The sequence below is a fragment of the Epinephelus fuscoguttatus genome, linkage group LG22 (genome assembly GCF_011397635.1).
Source record: "Epinephelus fuscoguttatus linkage group LG22, E.fuscoguttatus.final_Chr_v1".
Taxonomy (NCBI): Eukaryota; Metazoa; Chordata; class Actinopteri; order Perciformes; family Serranidae; genus Epinephelus; species Epinephelus fuscoguttatus.
In genome coordinates this window covers 4363064-4382061 of record NC_064773.1, presented here as the reverse complement: position 1 = coordinate 4382061, position 18998 = coordinate 4363064, and the positions used below count along the sequence as shown (strand labels likewise).

Sequence of the window (18998 nt, the reverse complement as noted above, 5' to 3'; positions counted from 1 at the left end):
TTCCCTCAAAGCTCCCGAACTCTGATTACATTTAAATCAAACTACATTCTTCAATCAGCTTAAATCTTTTATCTATTGTCATGTGAACTTCACTGACCTCAGATTTAAACGCAGCAGCTCCACCAGCTGCTCTCAGATCAGCGACAAACATCCAACATGTAAAAAGGACAGTTTGTTTCTGACTCACCACGTCTCGGTCCACTCTGGCTGCAGTCATCTCCACAGGTCCGGCCTCTTCTGATATCTGCCGCTGCTTCTCATCTGATCACAGAATAAACAACCAATCAGTCAGTGATCATAACCAATCAGATGTGTAGTTTTACAGAACATACTGAGGTTTCAGTCTGCAGCCACTAGTTGGACTGCAATATTTAATATTCATTATAGACACATTTGGAGCTGACATCAATGTTGAGTCTACAAAAAATCCAGAAAAAAAAGTAAAAAATGTCCCAAAATGCCTGTGTAAAACTGCTTAACAGTTTATATTCCCCAAAATATAAAATTCTGTTTGAAAACAGTTGATCAATCTATCACTTACAGTCTTGCTGCTCATTGGTCCAGGCTGACCATGCGGCTGCTCGACTCTTCACGTCCACCTGATTGGATGGTGCCGGTGGTTCGGGGGCAGGAGCAGCAGGGGGAGGGGGGATGATCCCGTCACTCTTCAGGATCATCCTGCAGACAGATGGACAGACAGATCAGCCAATCAGCTGTCAGCATTTAATGTAACCCTATGAAAGTGTTTGATGATTGGTTCTTACTTGAGCGTCTCTGGTCTCTTCTTCACTTTGCCTCCTTTGGCATCGATCATGGCACTTTCTATGTCTGCTTGGATCAGATTCGCCTGAGGAAGAATCAACAAACACATTAATAGCAGATTAAACAAATAAAACCTTTTCAGACATGAAACTGTAACATTTCTGATTTAATTTATCTTTAAAAGTCGAAACTTTTGGGCTTTAAAACATCTGTAATAGCTTTATTCCTTTTTTTCTTTTTAAATCAGTCAAGGTGTACCGCAGGGCTCGATTCTTGGTCCGCTACCATTTAAATTATATCTAAATGAAATTGTTCTTTTTTCATCACAAACAAAGATTTCTCTGAGCTTTGTAATAAATAAAAATATGAAAAATCATACAGAAAATATTGACCAAAAACACACATATCAGAATTCATCGTATTAAAATGTGACTAATTTTGATGTAAATGGTCAAAATATCATAGGTCCTTTGGGTCTGGGGCTGTTTCTCTTGTTTGTTGTTGTTGTTCCCTTGAGATTGTTGAAGACGTTGCACTGATCTGTAGAAATTCCAACAGTCCTTAAGGAGGCTTGAATGTCCTCGAACCTGCTGTACATGTTACTGCAGAGGTTAGAAAAGTCACTGAGGAGATGGGAAAGGTTTGTCAGAAAAGTCCCAGGGTCCACTAGGAGGTTGCAGAGGTCCTCATAAAACTCAGAGGTCCCTGAGAAGGTTGCAGAGCTCCTTAAGAGATTTCCAAGTCAATGACAGTATTTACAATGTTGTTGAGGAGTTTTCCAGAAGCCCTTGATAACATTGCAGCAGTCCTTAAGGAAGTCATGGGGGTCTCACAGGCTGGGGAGGCTCCCAGAAAAGATTGTGCACATCAGAATGTCATTGTGCTGAGGTCCAGGGAATTCAAGGTGTCTATGAGGAGGTTACAGGGGTTCCTATGGAGATTCCAGGGTAGGGCTGCCACTAACGATTATTTTCATTGTCGACTAATCTGTCGATTATTTCTTCGATTAGTCGACTAATCATTTCATCGAAAAATGTGTTAAAATGTTGAAAAATGTCGGTCTGTCTCGCCCAAACCCCAAAATTACGTCATCTAATTTCTTGTTTCATACTCACACCAAAGGGTTTTAGTTCACTGTCACGGGAGAGTGTGTAAAGCTGCCAATATCTGAATGTAAGAAGCTGCAGTAAGAGTATTTTGGGTACTTTTATAGTGCTTTTCTATGAAAAATGACTCAAACCAATTAGTCGACTACTAAAATAGTCACCGATTATTTTAATAGTCGATTAGTCATCGATTAGTCGACTAATCGTGGCAGCCCTATTCCAGGGTACATCAGGAGGTTTAAAAAGGTCCTTGAAACATTGCATGGGTCCTTAATAAGGTTCAAAGTCAATGACAATGATTCAAAATTTGTTGTGGAGGTTTCCAGAGGTCCTCGATCAGGTTGCAAAGGTCCTTGAGGAGTTTCCAGGCTTTGAGTGACTTCAGTGGTAACTTAGTGTGAAGCATCTAAGCGTCGCTATGGTTACCTTCAGTTTAATAAACGCTGAGCTCTGTTTAAGAACAGAACTGTCAACCTGATTAATATTCAGCTTGGTGTTACAAAAGCTGCATTCAACATTCAAATGTTGAAATCATTTTAGCTTACTGATAATATATTTTATTAATACGACCAATCACAGGCAGTTTACCTTGATGTCGTCACACTGGAACAGGTGGAGGTCAGGTTTGGTCTGACCTGAGTCTTTACAAACCAGAGCCAAGATGGAGTCGTAGCTGCAGGCGTTCATCACAGCCTGACAGTGCTGGATTGTGGCGATGGGGAAGTTCTCCAACTCGTTCTGAAAAATACAAGTCACAAGTTCTTTGTTTGTGGGAATAATTCACAGTTTCTGAGAACTAGAAGAGCAACTTATTGTCTGGAAATATATTTCAGATATAACACTGAGTCTCACCTTCGTCTCCTGGTCGATGAGGCTGACAGTTTTCTCCTCCACCTGCAGCAACATCTCCTGAGTCCAAACTTTTCCTTTAGCATCCAGCAGACGAAGACGACGGACGCCATCATCCACTGTGATCATCCCGTCTTTACGGTCCAACACGAATGTGGTCAGGTGCTGAAGATCAGACAGGAGACAATACACTTCAACTAAGTATCATGGAAACACCGCAGCTGCTCAGGGTTTACTATACAGCCAGTTTATTTGGGTTATCTATTATAAGACAGATCTACTCCAGATAAGTCAGTTGCGTTCTCTTAAAATCAAACCCAGGGGACGAACTATAAAAGAATAGCGTGAATAAGTAACAGCTTCTTCAGTGGTATCAAAATTAGTCTGCAGAGGAGAGTGTTTATATCCATATCAGTATCAGTTATCTGCTAAATAAGTTGTTAAATATTAGCATATCAGATATCAGTAAAAAAATCCATTATCGTCCCATCCCGACCCACCTCCACATGATACTGCGACGTGTCTGTCAGACTGTTGATGCTGGTTTTAGTGAAGTGTTTTCTTTGTTCTGAAGGAGACAGAAGAGACATTAATAACCTTTTATTGTTCTGGTTTTAATGTCATGTCGTCACCATTCTGTCAAACTGTATGTACGTATATACATTAAGTCCCACCAGGAAGTTGTGGTTGTGTTACTGTGCCTTTCATTGGTCAGTCTCTCTGCTGCGCTTTTATTTGCCTTGGTGCATTCTGGGAAACTGACAATGTTTTATTGTTTCAATCAATTAATCATTTAGTTGTCAACTATTAAATTAATCGCCAACCAACCTACTAATCGATGAATCAGTTTGACTAATCTTTTAAGAAAAAAAGTCCAGGTTTTCTGATTCCAGCTTCTTAAATGTGAATATTTTCTGGTTTCTTTTCTCCTCTGTGACAGTAAACTGAATATTTTTGGGTACAAAAGTAAACATTTGAGGACGTCATCTTGGGCTTTGGTGAAAACTCTCATCAACATTTTTCACCATTTCCTGATATGGCACATCTTTAAACATTTCTTCATAATCCTCTGAAAAAGATGACTCCAACACTTCCTGGAAGGACTGAATAAATATTGACGTACATTTTAAGTTTCACAGGAAAGAAGTTGGGAGATGTTGAGGAGATTCAGAGGGTAAAAATACAGAAACACACCAACATAAGGAAAAAAACAGCTGGAAGAAAAAGAACAAGAAAGTCCAACTGAAATCACACACATTTCTTTTTGCAGTCCAAAGTCAGGTAGACATGATTTTATTTAAAATACAGAGTGTATCTTTTGGACAGACAGATCTGTGCAACGTCACAAAGATGTATAAGCTTAAGTTTCAGATGGACTTAAATGAGACGTCAGGAGAGGTGATGGTTTGGTTCGAGGTGTTTGGGGGGGTGGGGGTGGTTGAGGGGTTAGAAATGTCCAGTTTATTAAACTTACTGAGGCTTTGTGAAAAGAAGCTGTGACTCCATTTGTCCGAGGAGACATTAAAGTGACCTACACGATTAAAGTAATCCATTACTCCTCAGTTAGGTTAAGAGTCAGACCTTTAAGAGATCATTTTGTATCTTTCAGGTTTCTTAACATCTAATATGGTAACTTTGGTACTTTCCAATCTGGACTATAATCTTTTATGTTTTTGTGTCTAAGTGACGAATGGGAACAAAAACTTTTGAAACCGGTGCAGTATTGAGGCTGCTGATAACAGGCTGCAATGTAACCACTCTGGGTTCACACCGTCAATGTACGATCACTTAAAGTATTTGCTTTTGCCACTGACAGGCTCAGACAGTCATTCTAAGTGTCTGACAACATTATGGAAAGGATCCCTACAGAGATAGACCTTTTTGTTAAAGAGCAACATCCTTTTTGTTTAATAAAAACAGCCCTAAAATCAGTAGTTGGAAAGTGACCGAACTAAACTAATTTTATCATCGTAAAACACTCCAAGACAACAGGAACAAAGTAAAACTAAAACAGACCTCTTAGTTCACCTCTCCAATGTTCCAACAATCACCAACTCCTGTAATAAACCTTTAACTCAATCAGACAGATGTGAAAACATACTGTCTCTATACACGCTGAAATTACGATTAATTTAAACAGAGTTTGGTGGGTTTGGCAATAGCAATTTTGGAGCAGTTTCTGGTTAAACTAATAGGATCTTACTCTTTAACTAAAGCTCTATCTCTGTAGGGATCCTTTCCATAATGTTGTCAGACACTTGAAATAACAATCTGAGCCTGTCAGTGACAAAAACAAACACTTTAAGTGGACGTACTGTACACTGACGGTGCTCTCGCTCAATGCTGGACCAGTTTAAAAAAAATGTTGTTGTTCCCGTTCGTCACTTAGACACACATAAAAAACTACTCCAGGTTAAAAAATACCAAAGTTACCTTTTAAAAATCCATATTTATAGTTGTACATTGAACTTTCCAAAGACGTTTGCACAGAGGACGAGACTGAAACTGAGAAGGTTTTCAGAGACATTAGAGACAGAGAGCTCCACAGAAACTCCTGATGTTGGAAGTCTTTCAGTTCATCAAAAAATATTGAAGAAATACTTGAAAAGATGGTTGTAAAGTTAGAAACACACACACGCAGCAAAGGATCGACCACTGTGGGACAATTAACAGTGATAACAATTAGTCATCAACATATTAACGCCAACATATTCTTAAAAAATAATTTCTCTCAAGCAAACTAAACAACAATAATAGTAGTATAAGTCCCACATGTCGGTCTGAGCTTAAAGAGAAATTATGATTTTTACAACATGGCTCTTATTTTTGCAGTTTGGGCTAAAATATTCTCATGTTATGGTTACATTACATTTAATTTATGTATTAAAAGTGTGGTTAAAAGGAGCAGCGAGGACTTAACTACAGCTGCAGGTTTAAAACTCATCACCAATTACTTTGGTGATTTGATTAATTAAGGATTAGCCCAAACCCTTTTTCGACCTGGACCCAATTTTCTCATGTTTTTGTATGTAAGTGACCAGTGGGAACAAAGGTTGTTTAACTGGCCCAGTACTGAGTAATTTAAGTGTGTGAAGAGGCAGCATGTTCTCACATCTAACTGGGTGAATTAAGGGTTAAAGGGGAACTAATGTTTTTTTTTTTTTTTTTCAACCTGGGCCCTATTTTCAGATCTGCTTTTGTCTAAATGAGTGATAGGATGTTCAATATGTGACATTTCTCCAGTATGAAGCTAGGGCTGACCTGCCTGCAGCCCGTGAGCGTGCGCTATATTAAATAATAGGGCACTCAGACAGCGTCAAACAACGTCAAAATACGTCCACTAAAAGTGCATTTTTTTCACATAGATAGGCTCGGATTGTTAGTATAATTATCTGACAACATAACGGAAAGGAGAAATTAACGTCTGTGTTTACCTTTAGCTGGATTCAGACATGTTCCTCTGCCTGTTGCTGCTCCCTCTCTCTCCTCGTCTGCTCTGCAACCTTGTAGGTCTGTGTACTTCGTGTTCAAATAAATACGGGCGCTCATCAAATTCCGAATACCCGATTTTGACCAACTGGATCTGGACGAGCCATTTGAATTTGATGACCGCCTGCATTTATTTGAACACGGACGTACACGGACGCAGAGCTCATTGAAACTGAAGAGCGGACGAGGGGAGAGAGGGAGCAGCAACAGGCAGAGGAACATGTCTGAATCCAGCTAAAGGTAAACACAGACGTTAATTTCTCCTTTCCGTTATGTCGTCGGATAATTATACTAACAATCCGAGCCTATCTGTGTGAAAAAGGCAGGTCAGCCCTAGCTTTGTACTGGAGAAATGTCACATATTGAACATCCTATCGCTCATTTAGACAAACATAGATCGATAAATAGGGCCCAGGTTGAAAAAAACATTAGTTCCCCTTTAATTTCAACCAAATCAGAGTTGGTGATTATTGGAACAGTGGAAAGACGAACCCAGGTGGTTTCTGTAAGTTTTATTTTTTTCTATAGACTCTGGAATTAAGTGTGTTTTACGATGATAAATTTACTGTTTATTTAAATGGGGTCTGGTGGGTTTGCCGATAGTGATTTCAGGGCTGTTTCTGGTTAAACAAAAAGTCTCTTACTCTCTAACAAAAAACTCTATCTCTGTAGAGATCCTTTCCTCCTGTAGTCAGACACTGTAAATAACAATCTGAGCCTGTCAGTGACAAAAACAAACACTTTTAATGGAAGTGAATTCCCGGTGTCATTTACCCCGAGTGGTTACATCGCAGCCTGTTTGGCAGCTACAGACTGCAGCCCTCTCACTTAGTACTGCACCAGTTTGAAAAACTGCTGTTCACATTCATCACAAAAACGCAAAAAAATAGGGTCCAGGTTGGAAAAGTTTCCCTTTAAAGTACAACACTACCTACACAAAGTGAAGCTTTATTAGATGATCATCTGGCTGTTTAATGGAGAAGTCCACCATCGAAATCTAGTTTTAACTGGTCAAAACTGAAGAAGCACTTGTTGCATAAAGAATAACTTGATCTATACACGTGTTTCTGGAGTTTTGAATTCTTCACGTTTTTGGAAGAAGGTGAAGTTGGTCCACAAGTCTTGAGTCTACTTTAAAATCTTCTTGTTGTTTTTTTATTTATTTAATCTTTATTTAAACAGGAAGTCCCATTGAGATTGAAAAGGTTAACGAGGCTGTGATGTTTAATGTCTCAAATTCACAGCTAACGGTACAAAATAAGAGCCATGCCGTTAAAACAGAAACACACAGACACAGATCACACTCGGCTCACTTTGACTTTTCTTTTTATGTTTGGCAGACGAGCGAAGGAAATAGATTTCATCTGATCCTGTTAATGAGGACACGCGTTAATGAGAGACAAGAAGTGATTCATGAACCATCCACTGGAAGGAAAACAGCAACAAATGTCTCTTCACACACAAGCACTCATTTCTGATTGGTCCAGAGAGATGACAGCGCAGCCAATCAGGTGAGAGGTTTTCCCTGCTGTGTGTCAATCAAGTGACTGATGAAGAGTGTGAGTGTGTAGTGGAGCTGTGGAGTTAAAACACACACTGATCTCATGTCAGAGTAGCTGCAGCTGTCAGGTAAATACAGAGAAATAAAAAGAGCATTAAACTGAGGAGCTCCATCACAACTAACTAATGATCAACATTTCATCTGTTTTTTCCAGAAGAGAAAAAGGAATTCTAACTTGGTTTGTTTTCATGGAAGTGTTTAAAAAATGCCCGATAATATGGTCGATGTGCCAAAAAGAAAGTAACTAGGTGCTTAAGTACAGTACTTTCCTCAAGTACTGTACTTAAGCACTAATGTGAGGTACTCTACTCGAGTATTGTCATTTTATGCTTCTTTACACTTCCTCTTCACTACATCTCAGGGGTAAATATTGTACTTTTTACTGCACTACATTTTAGGGCTGCTCCCTAACAGTCGACCAAATGTTAGTCGCCCAGAAAGGTCACTAGCTGGCAAGATTTCATTGGTCGCTTAGTCGCAGAAAAAAAAAAAAAAAACTAAACTAAAAAAAGAACAAACGTGAAACTCTATTAGGAGCTGCGCCTTGTCAAAATAAATCCAAACCTATATGACTGGACCATCTGGGAATTTAATTTGAAAGGACAGACACAGGAAGTGGCCACGCTCAGCAGTCAAACAGGGGTCAGGTTACAAACCAATCACAGCCGACAGATCTCTTTCCCTTCTTCTGTAAATATTCAGTCTGATAAATAAAGTTGATCACGTTAGTGCAGGGCTGCCCAGAGCTTTACATCGTCCCACAGATGACAGGCCTACACACTTATAAACAGCGCCTGAGTGAAGATCAAGAGTAGAGTAGCACCCAGCGCCTAACCCTGAGTTTTCCAGGCAGTTAAAGGCATGGCATGTGTACGGCCCCTAATTTCCAGGGCTGGCACACTAATACAGATGAAGATATGCAGCAGGGATAAAGTCAGATAGAACATGAACTCACCGTAGAGAGCTTTGGCACTGGACTTCTTGGCTTTATTTTTAGGAGGCTCCGGAGACTGAGAGCCATGGCCGCTGAGAGAAGAGGGACAGACACAGAAGATTCAGTTAGTCTGCAGATATTTCATAGATTATTTTACACAGGAGACTGAGAGCCATGGTCGTGAAGAGAGGCACACACAGATACAGTTAGCATGTATATGTAATTTTAGTCTTGCGACTTGCCCAGGGTGTAACCCCTTCTCTCGCCCAGTGTCTGCCATGACAGGCTTCAGCCCCCCCACGGCGACCTCTAACAGGATTTATGGTTAAAGATGATGAATGAATGAATGAATGAATGAACATTTTGTTTCACAGCTCAACATTAAACTGAATCTGACTCATGTTTCTGCTCTCATCAGACTGCTCTCTGAGTTGTTATTTTGGGACACCTCAAACATTTTAGACTGCGTGTAACTATGGCAACAACACTGATGCTTTACACCAGAGGGTCTGAAACTGAGAGGTGTCTCCACAGGAGGACGAGGAAGAGGAGGAGGAGGGAGGAAGTAGAAGAAGGACTTTTTATGATGGCAGAATTCTCCTCAGCCCAGGGTGTCTACAGGTATCAAACACTTAATGTTTTTTAAGGAGACATTTTCAAGATGATTTTAACCAGATTTAAGACTGATCTTTGGACAAATCATCTTTTTGTTATTTAAGCATTGTAGGTAAGTATAAAGGTCGTGCATGTGGTCCTGTGCAGAGGTCAGTTTCATGTAGGAATGGTTATTAGACTGAGTTAGGTTAATCTACATTTTGTCCACAGGTAAAAACAACATGAGGTAAAGTTTGGGTTAAAAGAAAACTTAGACTCAGAGAGCTCGACTCATTTTGACAAAAATAAATTTAAAGGTGGATAAATTAAATTACATAAAATGTTTGTGGCAATTAAGAGCTAACAAATTCTTATTTAACTTTTAACTTTAACTTTTAAGGCCAAATGCACTCTGCCTCAGCCTCTTTCATTCAATCTGTCATCGCTAATAAACCATTACTTTCATTACTGATTAAACCTGCTGATAATTTATTCTTTCATATATAAAATATTATAATTTTTAAGACTTTTTTTAAATGCCTCTCCTAATGAAATTTAAGCCAATGCAACCAATTTTACAATGGCCAAAACTGAAGGAAAACCAACACCAATTTCTCAGAGTTAGGGACAATTTCGCCTGAATATCTATTTAAACATAAAACATGATTTTGGGTGAAATACCTGGCTTTTCTTGGCAGCTTTGTGTTTCTCCTGGTATGCATTGCCTGATATTGGTTTTAGCCATGTCAACGAGTCATGGTTAAATGGATCATCTAAATTGAATTTGCACCTCCCCATGTCGTCCAGCGTACAGTGACAGTTGGCTTTGAGCATCATGGACAGAAACAAAATATGAGTGTTACTGGCTCCACTATCCTGATCTGTGCGACGTTAAAGCGAGACAGTCAATAAATTATTTAAAAAAAAAATTAAAACACAGTAAAAAAACAAAACAAACAAAAAAAAACCGCATCATACAGATTGTTGGATAAGGTGGGGAAATATGATTTCAAATGGGGAAAGTACCACACCTATACGTTGGGGTCTGAAAGTGTGTCCAGCTCATAAATAATTAATTGTATATTCTATGGTATAAACTTTTAAAATGTATACATGTATGATATTGCTGCGAACTAATTTACTATGTACTCTGCACAACTCAGCACTAACCTGTTTTTTTTAATGAATAATGAATTAATTAATTTATTTATTTATTTATTTTTGTTCTTATTGGCTGTAGTACATTTTTCTTATCTGCTCTTTTTTTCCTGCCTGTGTTTTGTAATTTATTTATTTATTTTTTTTTAATTTCTCAGTTTTCATAATATTATTTCAATGGGAAGCAACATAACTGAAATCTATGCATTACTGCATTAAATGTAAAATGTATACCCTATAAAAAGAAAACACAATAAAAAAAATTAAATAAAAAAAAACAGTTTAAAAAAAAAAGGTTGGTTTAAGATTTTTTAATACCAATTAAGGCCTCATTTTTACATTAACAAATTCAATATCTTTACAGACTTCTGAAGGATTCGAACCCTGGTCAGAAAATATTAAACAGTCTACAAATGTTTTGTTCGACCAAAAAATCCAGTTTCAGTTTATAATGAAATAAAACTAAAAAGATTTGAAGAAAAAGGTGCAACTAGATCATTTTTGACATTGCTTCTTGAAAAAATAAAATTAAAAAAATTAACTGATTAGCAACAATATTGCTTTACTAATTGCAAACTAATCAACTTATTGTTTGATCTCTTCATTCAGTCTTTATGAAAACAACAATTTAATTTTTTATTTTATCACACAGGCACAAACTGATGGAAATTTAAATTCAATTTTGCAACAATATTTTTTTAATATCTGCGGCCACAGACTTCCACACAGTTGTGTTGTTTTATACTGTATTTACTGTGTCTTACTTTATTTTATGTTTTTAATGCATGCATTAGTTTTTCAATCAATCAATTTTATTTATAAAGCCCAATATCACAAACTACAATTTGCCTCAGAGGGCTTCACAGCATACGACGTCCCTCTGTCCTTAGGACCCTCACAGCGGATCAGGAAAATCCATCCATTTTCAAACCGCTTATCCTCTTGAGGGTCACAGGGTGCTGGAGCCTATCCCAGCTGACACTGGGTGAGAGGCAGGGTTCACCCTGGACAGGTCACCAGACTATCACAGGGCTGACACATAGAGACAGACAACCATTCACACTCACATTCACACCTACGGACAATTTAGAGTCACCAATTAACCTGCATGTCTTTGGACTGTGGGAGGAAGCTGGAGCACCTGGAGGAAACCCACGCTGACACAGGGAGAACATGCAAACTCTGCACAGAAGGGCTCCCACACACAGGATCGAACCGGTAACCCTCTTGCTGTGAGGCGACAATGCTAACCACCACACCACCGTGCCGCCCAGATAAGGAAAAACTCCGCCCCCCCCAAAAAAAACCTTTAACAGGGGAAAAACTGGTGGATGTATATCTATTTTATTTTCATTTATTTACTTTTACAAATCATTAAATAAATTTAGGTAGATTTTAATCACAGGAGAAACTGGAACCTTTGGAAACCATCACTGTTTTCAAATAGAAATGTCATACTTTATTATTTTGTATAATTTTACTTAAAGGCCCAGTGTGTAAAATGGTTTGAAAACAGTGACATCAGTGGTCAAATTCTAGATTGCAGGGCTCACTCGCTCACCCCTCCCGTCGGGTAAATGACAGTGGCCTCGTAGGGACAAAAAGCCTTGCACACGAGTTTTTCAGGAGTAGGTCTATCGAGCGACGAGGCGAATGTTTATTTAGTAATCTAAGCCATGTTACGATATTGTAATGAATCCCTCACGAGCAGGAGACCAGAGGAGCGTTCGGGAAAAAGGCCAGTTTATTTGAGCAGTTTAGAAAAACACTCCAGGGGTAAAAGACTCTTTTAATACCAAACTCTGACTCTTCTAGCGTACATTAACACACTTCATACACACATACTCTTTACAGACTAAGTGGAGACCTCCCTCTCTGCTCCACCAATCTAGCCCGCACACTGACTGACAGCGTAGCCTGTAAAAGAGCTCAGTTTCAGTTTATAATGAAATAAAACTAAATATCTGAAGACTAGAGTCGCTGCAATGGACGACTTTGAACGCGATTTTGAAGAGTTTCTTGTAGCGGACACAGACCCAGAGCCAAACCTGTTTGAGCCGGAGCATACAGATGAGGAACTCCATGTGTTTGATGCTGAGCGGGTGAGAAGAGAGGCTGAATGCACAGAATATTCGGTCCTACTGCTACCATCGTTGGGGAGATATATCATCAGGAGGAAAAGCGCCGCAGAGAGTGCATCACAAGGAGTGAAGTTAGGTCTTCTTTTCCTCGCAGATGACGGTTCGGGTTCATTCTCTCCTGTTGCGTGGTAAGTGTGATCCATTCGCAAACTTTATAACTAAAAAAACCTTTCATTACTCTCTATCAACGAACTACTAACACTCTCTGCTGTTTCCTCCTCCTTCTTCCTTCCTTCCTTCCGCTGTCTTCGTTGGTTCATTTATACACGTGAAACACGTTCTCTGGCTGGCTGGATTGTCCGTTAGGGCTGCTGTACATACATGGCGGCGCAAGATGGCGACCTCTCTAAAGCAAGGCCCTTGCTATATATATATATATATATATATATTAAAAAAAGCATAATTATAAGGCTATGAAAACCAAACGAATTTTATTTTATAGCGATTATACACTTGTATAAACATATTAATGGGTAGAATATTCAGATACAGATTCAGATTTGACAATAAACCATGCCAAATATTACACACTGGCCCTTTAATTAATTTAAATGTCGTGCTCTGTATCAAACTGTACATCCTGTCTATAACTTCACGTTGACGCTGTATGTTTGTCACTTCCTGTCTGTCCACCAGCGTCACTTTCCGGTCTCAACAGGTCGTGATGTTTCCTGTCAACCCGACAGCAGACGGCTGCTCGTGTGTCACCGACGTGAAACTGGATATTTTCACACATTCACAGGTTATTTATTCTGACTGATGAGACGATAAATAATTAATGAAGGTGATTCACACTGATGATGAGAGACGCTGAACGGCAGCACGACTTCACCTCCACTGACTGTAAACACAGAACTGACGGAGGAGCGGTCTTTAAGGTTATTTAAAGACAGACCTATATGAGGTGCAGCTGTTAAGATGCTTCCTGTATGAAGGAATTAATCTCTCTCAGAGTTCAGATCAGATTTTGGTCTGCTCTTCCACACAGTCTTTAAATCTAGAAGGTTCTGGGGGCCTCTGGTGAATCTTGATTTCAGCTTCATCATTCCAGCACAATTAGTCATGTTGGGAGGAGATATGGTTCAGCATATGACCTTAAAAATAACACAACTACAGTGTGTTTCTGAGGTGGAAGCATCATGATACAGGGCTGTTTCTCTTTTCATGATACCAGCAGAATCCAAATTATCAAATTGAAGATGAATGGAACCATATAGCGGAAAATTTCTTGAGAAGACTCTGTTGCCATCGACCAAGACAATGAGGATGAGAAGCAGGTGGACCCCCCGGCAGGACCAAGATCCAAAACATTAGGGCTGCCCCAAACGTTAGTCGACAAGATTTCATTGGTCGCTTAGTCGCAAAAAAACAAACACGAGACTATCAGGAGCTGCGCCTTGTCAAAATAAATCCAAACCTATATGACTGGACCATGTGTGACTTTAATGTGAAAGGACAGACACAGGAAGTGTCCACGCTCAGCAGTCAGACAGGAGTCAGGTTAATTTCCAGGGCTGGTACCTGCGGTTATTCCACAGGCTAGTTAATAACATGTCGGGCAGGAAATCCAAAGTGTGGGATCATTTTGAGAAGGTGAAGGACGAACCCAAGGTGATATGTAAACTCATCTTCATTGGTCGACTACAAACATGACGTATCATCTGAAACATGGAAGTAGCTACATGCCCATTAGCCCACAGCGTCATTAACAGGCGGCTCGCTCAGTGTGTGACGTGCACTTGGAGATAAAATATAGGCCTATATTAATGATGGTAGTGGGGCGGCATGGCTCAGTATTTTTCTAGAATCATTCAATTTTTTGATAAAAGCACCAAGTTTGGCAGATGTGCTGACAAATATATTTAGAACAAATCTGGATATTGGGGCATCAGAAACTCGCCCCCTGGTGGCCAGAGCAGGCAATTGAATCCTACCTGCCTACCTACCTGGACCCGTCCCGTTAATTGGATCCACTCCAAAATGTAATGGCTTCTAAGTTGGACCATGCTACATGCCTCCACCAAGTTTTGTGAAAATCGGTTGGACAGTTTTCACGTAATCCTCATCCAAAAAAATGAATGGAAGTGAATGGGTGGCCATCAATGTGTTCTAGTCCAGTATATTAAGATAGAAATGTACCAAATTGGGCGCTTTTATCGCAAAAATAAACAATTTTTTAGCTATGCCACCCAGTTTGTTAGTTTGTTAGCAGAATTATACAAAAACTACCTGACCGATTTTCACAACATTCCGCGGAGGGATGTAACACATGCCAACTTAGAATACATTAAATTTTGGTGTTGATCCAACTCAGGGGGCGTGTCCACGGGCCGCCCACACATGGCCGCCCATTCACTTCCATTCATTTTTTGGATGAGGATTACGTGAAATTGTCCAACCGATTTTCACAAAACTTGGTGGAGGCATGTAGCATGGTCCAACTTAGAAGCCATTACATTTTGGGGTGGATCCAATTAACAGGACGGGTCCATGGGCAGGTAGGATTCAATTGCCTGCTCTGGCCACCAGGGGGCGAGTTTCTGATGCCCCAATATCCAGATTTGTTCTAAATATATTTGTCAACACATCTGCCAAACTTGGTGCTTTTATCACAAAAATGAATGATTTCATAGCTATGCCGCCCCACTAAGGTTCATTAGTACAGTTTGTATTTCTCTGTCATGCAGCACAGTGTTAACAATGTTACTGATACTATTCTTTCTCACACCTTCAACTCAAACCACCAAAATACATCATTTAATCATTAAACTGATATCGTTAACATGCAGGAGACTAGTCGACTAATGGACCGTGATGACAACTGTTCGTCAGCAGGTAAGTGGAAAAACGTGTATGTCTGATTTCAGGGTGAACTGTCCCTTTAAAGCTGCGTGGGTCATTCAGGTCCTGGATCAGCTCCTGCTCTCCTCTCTGGTTCAGTGACCTCATTGTCTGCGGACTGCAGCCACATTAACTTTGGGAAATTAGCACGGCCGATTAAATAAGTGGATCAATTAGTGTCAGTGAGGATGAAGCTCCGGTTTCACTGTATCAGTCTGTTCAGCTCTGAACTACAGACATGTTTGTTTATTCGCCTGCATCACCCATTATTCATTATCAGTTAGTGTCACCTGTATAACTGTGTTCTTGTCTGAGTTTCTGACTCCCTGATCACCAGACACTAAAACTCTCCACTTGACCTCACTGTAAACAAATTCATTTTAGTTTGACCTCCGTCCGACAGACTGAGTGACCTCATGTGTTCAGAGTGAAGCCGCAGAAGATCTTAAATGAAGGTCACCTGTGGCCGCTAACATGAAGCATCTTAGGTTACACTTCTCATTAAATATTAATTTCAGGTTTTCTTAGAAAGAAACTGAGCTGCAACAATATTTATCTTTTCATGCTCACAGACTCAGGAGCCTCAAAATACCTTTAATTAATCCTTAATGTACCTGAAAACACACAAAACATCTTTAATCTAGTTTAGTGTGTTTGGAAGCCAGAAATTCTTTAATTTGTCCATTAACGTGAAAGCTAAACTTTAATTTGAAAAGCCCTTAGTAAACAAATTAAGTAGATTTTAATGGACACACAGCTCTCCTAATTTACACATGAATTTGAATTAGCTGACAAATCAATTAATGTTGAGTTTAAGGTGTTATTGAGGTTAAGAGATTTTGATTCATGTGATAGTTCTAAACTATTTTCTGCTGCTAATTAATGAGACTCTAAAGGCCAAAACACACCGGCGGCGTACGATGCGCGTCAAAACAGCCGCCCCCATTATTTTCTATTTACAAACCCACACTGGCGGCGGCTTGACACGCGGCACTTTACGCTATTGTCCTATTTTTCCAGCGTCACCGCCTTTGAAAAAGCGCTATTTTGTACTTCCCAGCCTAGCGGACTGGAGTGTGCAATAGAAATCTGGTTGACGCCCCGCAGCGCGACGCTTTTTGTGTGTGTTGGGGGCGGCACTTGACTCGCGTCAATGGTGCCGCCGTCATATGATGCCGCTGGTGTGTTTTGGCCTTAAGGAGTTCTTATTCAGTTTTCAGGTATTCAATGGGTTTACCAGATTTGAATTAATTTAATAGCTACATGGATGGCCTTTAATATACAAAGTGGTTGTTTAAGGGGTTTTGTCATGGAAATTTTAAAGGGAATAATCCCTTTGAAAAGTTTAAAATAACAAAAGATGAAATGAATTTTCCTTTAAAGGGCCTAAATTGTTCCTGTATGGTAAATTAATGGATTATAATATAAAGAAAATTGCTGAGTAGTTTTTTTGCACAGTTTAAGGTGTTTTTCAGGTGTGGAAACCATCTCTGACTTTGTACCTCTAATTCCTAAATACCTTGTATTTTTTTTTTTTTTTTTTAAATGTATGTTTTTTGAGGAGTAAAAAATCTTAAAAGTTCACCTAATAGCTTTGCCCTTAAACCCCTTAAATTGATATCTTAAAAATGACAGATAGCTTTAATGCTATTTTGTAAATTTAAAGGCTTTTTAACCCTTTAAGAAGCCCTTAAACCATGCAGATATCAAGTACCCCATCATTAAATTGCCTAATTTATATAACTAATAACTGATAATTAAGAGCAAAATTAATGGAAATTTAAGGGGGAAAAAAGCAAGGATTCAGTATCATATTGTGTGCCTGGGCTTAGTTTGAGCAAACATTAGCACGTAGCTAATGTTAGCACAACAGGCAACAGACATGTTAATGATTTGATGTCAACATGCTTTAAACTTTGCATGTAATTTTTTGCATGTTAGCATGCTAATATTTGCATATGCCACATTCACGGCCAGATTTGTGACGGCTTAAATTTGCCACTTGATGAAAAGAACTACAGAAATATTTACAAGCCGCCATCATCATCACTGAACTGTATCTGCACTGAGGTGTGAAACATTTCAGATGCTAACAGACATGCTAACAAGTGCTACAAACTGATGAAACACTGACTTGATCTGTGAGCTGTAGGAGCCAAAGATGCCGGAGGCGAGAGCTGGAGTTTCATATCCGTTCATCCTGCTTCACAGTGGACAGTCAGCTGCAACACAACACACACATCATCATTATTAGTCATGATCATTAGTTTCACAGATATTTAGAGAGAGAAACTAATGTGTCGTCATGATCTCCACAGCGTGAAGAACATTATTAACAACAACATTTATAAATCTGAACACATGAATTCACACTTCATGCTGCTTTAGAGAAACAGTGACAGTATTCTATAAATTAACAGTATATGTAATGCAGTTGATCCCTGAAGCAACTCAGTACAGAATTTGTCATGATAGTGTCAACACACCTGAGTAACAGTTTAGGTGAATTGTGCTTTTGATAGGTACGCAATTATTAACCTGGAACTAACAGGTTAATTTTTTAGGAAATAAATGCTAAATGAAGTGAAATAACGTTACAAAAAGTGCTTTACTTTTAGTCCGGCACTCCATTGACTCAGTGAGCTTTAGCACCACATTTCAAAGCGTTATCAATTCAGAGGTGGTGAAATTTGAATGTTTTGTGATGTAATTTCACCTTTTATTCAATTTTAGGTCGGCTTTGCTAACAGACAGCCGGCTAGCTGCATTAGCATTAGCTCCACTGGTTAACTAACCACGATGGCTCTGCACTGCGCACCACCCAGGTTGCGTGGAAGCTAACTAGCTAGTGCAGTGCATTTGTGATTACCACTGGTAATGTGATCTCAGTGGTCGGATGACGTTGCTGCGGAAACATGGTAGCCACCCGCCGGTCTCCCCCCAGGCCACCCCAGTGAGTAGGCTTCATTTTGGCGGCAAAACCCCTTTAGCATTGTTGTGTGTTGACAGTATGCTAGCACCCCCAGCTAAGCTTACACTGGTAATGGTGCTAAGCATGCTAATAGAGCTAACAGAGCAAACAGTGATACCATAGTTAACAGTAGGGATTAAAGATACATCAATTTAATGATCAACAATCCAATATCATCAATGAAAAGTGAAACATCGATTCATATCAGCTTCTCCTGTAACAGACTGTGTGAAATGATATCGTCTCATATCAGTCACAGGCCCCTGAATCTCATCGAAGTCATATCGTGGAAGACTTTGTACTATCGGCAAATATCGCATCATCATCCAAAGACACAATAAAATATCATATCGTGATGAAACTGGTGATTTATACCTCTAGCTAACAATGCCACACCAGATCAACCTATGGGGGCCACCCTACTCTGCCTCTGATTGGCTCACTCTGACATTTTTACCCCAACATTGACCAAATCTCACTCCTCTTGCCTCAACTTGACCAACCAGACCAACAAAGGCAACGAGTGCGAGCCAATCAGAGGGAGAGGAGGGCGGGTCATGCCTTCGCTATCCTAGGAAATGCAAATCTGTGT

The 18998-nt window shown here is 39.6% G+C and overlaps 1 protein-coding gene across 2 annotated transcripts in view; it reads right to left on the bottom strand.

The window, feature by feature from the left end:
* The window catches only part of eps8a (epidermal growth factor receptor pathway substrate 8a), a 65308-nt gene that overhangs the window by 22198 nt on the left and 24112 nt on the right, over positions 1-18998 (bottom strand). For both annotated transcript variants that reach the window (XM_049567234.1, XM_049567235.1), the window contains exons 2-9: positions 17570-17657; positions 8723-8793; positions 3218-3285; positions 2721-2882; positions 2457-2606; positions 765-847; positions 542-678; positions 188-261 (exon numbers count right to left, since the gene is read on the bottom strand). In XM_049567234.1, coding sequence (XP_049423191.1) covers positions 188-261; positions 542-678; positions 765-847; positions 2457-2606; positions 2721-2882; positions 3218-3285; positions 8723-8793; positions 17570-17634 — 810 coding nt within the window. In that variant the 5' untranslated portion in view covers positions 17635-17657. The remainder of the gene's footprint in view (positions 1-187; positions 262-541; positions 679-764; positions 848-2456; positions 2607-2720; positions 2883-3217; positions 3286-8722; positions 8794-17569; positions 17658-18998) is intronic.